This window comes from Octodon degus, unplaced genomic scaffold, assembly GCF_000260255.1.
Source record: "Octodon degus isolate 3935 unplaced genomic scaffold, OctDeg1.0 scaffold00051, whole genome shotgun sequence".
Taxonomy (NCBI): Eukaryota; Metazoa; Chordata; class Mammalia; order Rodentia; family Octodontidae; genus Octodon; species Octodon degus.
This window is the reverse complement of record NW_004524627.1, coordinates 8049685-8055684: the sequence shown is the minus strand read 5'-3', so window position 1 is coordinate 8055684 and position 6000 is coordinate 8049685. Positions and strand designations below refer to the sequence as shown.

The window sequence follows — 6000 nt, the reverse complement described above, 5'->3', positions numbered from 1 at the left end:
ACTCTTTTAGAATATTCTCCTGAGTTTACACACCTATAATATTGAAATAAAGGAACTTAACAACAAAAAGGGATGCAGATGAATGTCCATTTTGTATCTGTGTATTCAAATGGCTAGGATCTATATACATTTACATTCTCTTAATGAATAGAGAGATTTGTTCTAATGGTGTTTGTAAGTAGGATATCATGTCTGCATCTTATACAGCAATTAACCACTAGGAAGAATGCATACAATGTGTTAATTATTGAAACTTTCCTACCAGTTTGGTTTAAAACTGTCTCACTGATACTTATTTCTCAATAAATTTATGGAAAAAAAAAAGTGGGTCAAATTCCATGAGACAGGACATTCATTCATTGTGCTCCAAAAATGACATTTCAAGGACAGCAGCCCGTAACCAGCCCGTAACTCACAATCCCTCTGTTGGCCAGTGGGCATCCTCTTCTATCCGTAACAGTTCTTCACAATCTCCTGCCCTGTCCTGTGGAGAGAACATACAAGCTTCCTGAGGATCACTGGGCACTTGGGGAAGGGTTGAAACCTTCCCAGCCCACATCCACCGCAGCGGAACTCACTGGTGCCAAAAGGCAAGCTCAGTCTCCACAGGTGGATGGGTGGGCAAACAGAACATGGCACAGATGTATAAAGGAATGTTGGCCTTAAAAAGGAGCCTGTGTATGCATGTATGTATGTATGTATATATATATATATATATATATATATATATATCTTGAGATTATGTTAAGTGAAATAAACCAGTCATAAAGGTCAGTAAATAAGATACCACTCATGGAAGGTACTTAAAATAGCCAAATTCACATGAAAAAAGTAGAATGCTGGCTCTAAGGAGCAGGAAGGAGAGGTGGGAAAGGTTGTTCCACAGGTCTGCTAGGGTTCTGATCTAAAATGTCCCCCAAGTCTTGTGAGTTCAGTGGTGGGGCTTTTGGAAGGTGACAAGATTAGGCAGTGCTATACTCTGTGCTGCGTTCGCAGTGCAGTGTACCCTTCAGAGTGAGGGCCTGGCTGCAGGAGGCAGGCCACAGTGGGTGGGCCCCCGGGCTGTCCTCCTGCATGGCTCCCCTCTTCTCCCTCTCCTTCCCGGCTACCATGGTCAGGAGCCTTCCTCCTTCCTCCCCCACCCCCTTCCATCCTGTTACTTCTGCTTTGGAGCCATTGGTAGTCCAAATTCTCTGAAATCATAAGCCAAATTAAATTTCTCCTCCTTTAAGTTGAATTAAATTTCTCTTTAAGTTGTAGGTGGTAAAAATTTTGTTCTAGCAATAGGAAATTGACTAACACAGCGTAAAGGTCTCAGTTCTGCAAGATGAAAAGGACTCTGGAGATGGGCTGCCCAACCATGTAAATCTACCTGATGCATCCTGAAGTGTATGCTAAAAAAATGCCTATGAAGCTATGTTTTACAATGTATGTGTTTTACCATAATTAAAAGTTAGATGATTAAAAACTTGAATAACAACAACCTGTCTCAGGACTGCAGCATCTGTTAGCTGAGCAACAGCTAACATTTTAGCACCTTAACATGTTGATAGATTCCTGCCACCCACTACGAGTGAACGGGCATTCTAATGTTTGTGAGACAAGGGGCGTGTACCTGTGTGCATGCATAAAGCGTAGTGCTCTGGACAGAGATGTGCCCCATGAGGCATCCCATAACTCATCTTTATGATGTCAGATGTCTCCCAAATGTGTCATTTTGAAGACACTGAAATGGGGAAGCACTTGAGAAGGCCACGTCCTGTTGCCCTTTCAAACATTCATTTATGCTTTCATTTCTGACACAGAAGTAACACTAACTAAGCTGACATCCCCTAATGGCTGTGTGTCCTGGTCAAGGATGGAATGCCATAAAAATGGATTGAGGGGCACATCCTTACATAACTCAAGACCAGCAAGCCACCAGGTGTGACACTAAGCCACCACTTTCCTCAAAGGGGAGCTGGCTTACTTACACAGTCTCTAGCTCAAAGCACTCCAAGTTTTTTCTATTTTGTTTTCAAGCTTAGCATACAGCAAAGTCAACACAGAAACTGCTGTGTCACTGCTGGGATGACAGTAAAAGCCTTGGGCAAAAAGGTCCTACCAGAAATGATGGATGTAGCTGTCTCCTCACGATTTTCAGTTTCAAAATGAAAAGGCGCCAATAGCATGCAAACACCTAGCGCTTCTGCTTCTTTTTAGTATGCTAAGTACCCTTACTGAGTTTCTTCACTAAATTACATGGTTATACAGTGGACTCTGCACTTGCAAACTGCCTACTCACTAACGCTGTTACTTGGAGTGTTTTCAAAGTTATTCAGACATGCAGAGGGAGGAAAAACAGCAGCTTCAAGATGTGTAATTTCTCAACTGAGGTGAACAAGGCCACGCTCACAGACTATTTAATGCCATGTTTTCATACTTTTGTGCCACTTCTTAATTTCACCATTTAAAATGGCCCCTATCACATGGGGAGAAGACACTCTCTCAGGCATTCACAGAGAGCACATTGGCCAAGCAATGGCCGTGACTCATCCACATGGCTGCACTGATAAAGGTTCTACAATCTGAGGTACAGGATCTCAGGATAAATCCTGAGGGTATTTCACTGACCTTCTCAGACCAAAAAGCTACAACTCTTGTTGCATAGGTCATGCTTTACCTTGGTCTTAACCATCCAACAGAAAAGTATGAAGTCGAAATATAAGAAATAAAGCCATGCTGTTAAGTTGAGCTGTGGGGGACTCAGGTCAATAATTTCTGACATTGCCAGTTAAACAGAAGACCCAATGCTATTATGGGCTACTGGACTCTTTTAGAATATTTTGCTGAGTTTACACACCTATAATATTCAATAACGGAACTTAGAAAAAATGGGGCATACAGATGAATGTCCATTTTGTATCTGTGTATTCAAAGAGGTTGGGATAGATATATAGTTGCATGGTCAATGAATAGAATGATTTGTTCTAATGATGTTTGTAAATAGGATCACAAGTCCGCATCTTGTACAGCAATTAACCACTAAGAAGAATATATGCAGTGTATTATTTGTTGAAACTGTACTTCCAATTTGATTTGAAACTGTCTCATTGCTGTTTATCAATAAAACTTTGAAAAAAATAAAAATTAAAAATAAATAAATAAAATAAAATGGCCCCTAAACACAGTGTTAGATACACTCCATTTGGGAATGAGCTGCATTGCCGATGGCTGTGAGTTCAGCGTCAATGAGCAACGGTACACAGTCATGTGCCACATAACATCTGGTCATTGGTACAACGCATTAACAACAGTGGTCCACAAGAGTCTATTGTCCACTGCTGCACTTGCCATTTTAGTTATGTAAATATCCTTCCGGAATTTTGCAATATGAAAAAACTGCCTACCAATACATTCCTCAGAATTTACCACCACCATTAAGCAATACCTAACTGTACATTAAATAAGATGTCTTTAAGCAGAAACACACATAAAACAAGGTTATGTACTGACTGGATGACACAAATGTGACCAAAGGCTCAAAGGAACTTCGCTTTGTATTCTCTCTAGGCACAGTGGCTTAGTATTAGATAATTTAATGTGCATTGTGGCTTCAGACAGTATCACTACTGGGAATAATGAAAATAGACTACAGTTACAGTACAGGATGCTAATCCAGTAAATAGGCCAGCATTATGGAAAACAGAATTCTCGAGGCTCCCAACAATTTCACACACTTGCTGGGTGCCAAGTACACGTTCACAAAGTAGTGCTGGAAAAGCCCAATGTGGCTGATTTCCATATGCAACTTTTCCTTTTCCTTGTGGTAGACTGAAATTTTGTTTAATTATGAGCATTCTTCCATTGATTTTCCAGGTTAAGTAACTTCCAGGAAACATTTTCCTAGTTGACTTCCTCAGACTGATATTCAATCTGCAAGTGAGCACAGAGTCCGCCTCCTGAAATCTCTTTATACTTTTCTGAAACAGCATGCTTTCTTCACTAATTACTTTGTTTCCTAAATTTGAGCATCTTCTAAACAAACTATCCATAGCTTCTATCTTTTGATTCTCAATTGAAGATGAACTCCTCATAAAATGAAGACCTAATTATCCATATTTTTGTATTTGGACTACACACAGGCGTGATAGACAGGGGTCAAAGCCAAGGGAGCTTTGTGAGAAGGACTGGCCTGAGAATACTGAGATTAGACTGGTACTGTCAGAAAACAACTAGTGACAGACACAGCGTGCACAAACACACACATACACACACACAGAGTGTAGTGTTGAGTGAGAAGCCAGCAGGTGCCCCTGCAGTTTTCAGGTAAAAAGTGAAGAGGCACAGCCAAAATAACATCCATGGACATGAGGGCAGAAATGAGAATTGATGGGTTGAGGTCAGAGCACAATTAAGAGAGCAAAGCTTGTTGTATTTTATCTCTCCATTTTTTTCAAGGCATGACCATTTAATTCAGATCACAAAACTTGAGATGCATACCTAATATATAACCTTCTTATATTATTTAACTGCAAATGAAGTTTCTTCTCAGGCCATCAGTGCAACTAAGTTGAATTATCTAAATAAACTTCTAATGCCATTCTTACAGTATTATATGTAGACTATATTGAGAATAAAATTAAACATTACTTCTTTTTTAAGGACTAATGATAAATGATGAGGTAGAATAGCTTCAGCAAATTTCCTAGCACTAGACACCTAAATTAAGTTTGCACTGACTTTAAATACTGGTGGCTTTTTAGGAATGAGAGATCTGGGTTGCTGAGTACCTACTCTCTAATGCAAAGACTTATGCTGACTTTTTCAGATGGTTCAATCTCACTAACATGTAAGCCCTTAGTAGACCCCTAATAAAAGACCAATTTGTAAAACAGCCATTTCAATACTTTTACAATTTAATAAATAGCTTTCTTGATGAATGTAGTCATGACAGTTGTTTAGCAGTATTCAAGTTATAGTTTTCCTTATTGGTCTGTAGTCTTCAATAAGTGTAAGGTTATTGGATGAAACATCTGTGAAACAAGTAAGACCACACTGATGTATCCATCATTTTCAGGACTGTTGGTTACCTGGGCATATTTATCCCTGATAACCTTGTCTCCTTGTGTCACAAGGCCCAACTCGCTCACATTCACCTCAATCACTGTTCCTTTGGTAATAACACCCAAAGTTGTATACAGTGGCAATGAAGGATTATTTTTCACACTAAGTATTGGCAGGTGAAAGGTGGCTTTCAGTTCAGGATGTGTTACGTGGGCCTGTTTACAGTGTATGCCCATTGGCCTAATGAATCTTTCACATTTAGATGGTTTTCTTGTAAAGCCATCTCCAACAAAGCAGACTTTAGTAACCATCGTCTTCCATGCCTTTTTTCTCTTTCCAGTTTGAATAACTTTTAATACTTCTGTTTCTTCTTGGGCACAAACTTTGGGCAGAGGAATTTCCCGTTTTCTTGCCTTTTCTTTTTGTTTTTGTCTAATCATGTTGGAAAATACTTTTGCACGAGACTGTCCTCTGTCCAGCAGGTAGGCAGGTACTGCTCCTTATGCAGTAACTTTTTTTTTAAACTGGGGATTAAATTCAGGCCTGTTTGCTTGCCAGGGAAGCACTTATTCTACTGAGCCCAGCCCTCCTTGTGCAGTCTTTTCATTGTTCTTTTGTTTGGTGTTTCTCTTTTCATGCATCTTGATAGTCTTCTTCATTTGTATTTTCTCTGCATGGTGCTGTTTGTGGTACAGCTTGGCCTTCAGGCCAATCATATTTTTGCCTTCTTTGAATGTTCATATGAGCCTCTTGACTTTCCTTCTTTCTCTTTTTCTCATGGTAATCCAAGTGGTACCCATAGCGTTTATGGTGTAATTCAGTATATTCATTCTGTGGCATGATGACAGCTGCAGAGCTACTATGGACAGCCTCACATGTGCAAAGAAAAGTCCTGACTTTGGGGTGTCTCTGACACAGGAGCTACCTCTACGCAGCCGGAAACAGGAAAAGATC

The 6000-nt window shown here is 39.9% G+C and overlaps 1 protein-coding gene across 6 annotated transcripts in view; it reads right to left on the bottom strand.

The window, feature by feature from the left end:
* Nucleotides 1–6000, bottom strand: part of Lrch1 (leucine rich repeats and calponin homology domain containing 1) — a 196840-nt gene that overhangs the window by 48147 nt on the left and 142693 nt on the right. For all 6 annotated transcript variants that reach the window (XM_004633081.2, XM_023717263.1, XM_023717259.1 and 3 more), the window contains one exon: nucleotides 417–484. In XM_004633081.2, coding sequence (XP_004633138.1) covers nucleotides 417–484 — 68 coding nt within the window. The remainder of the gene's footprint in view (nucleotides 1–416; nucleotides 485–6000) is intronic.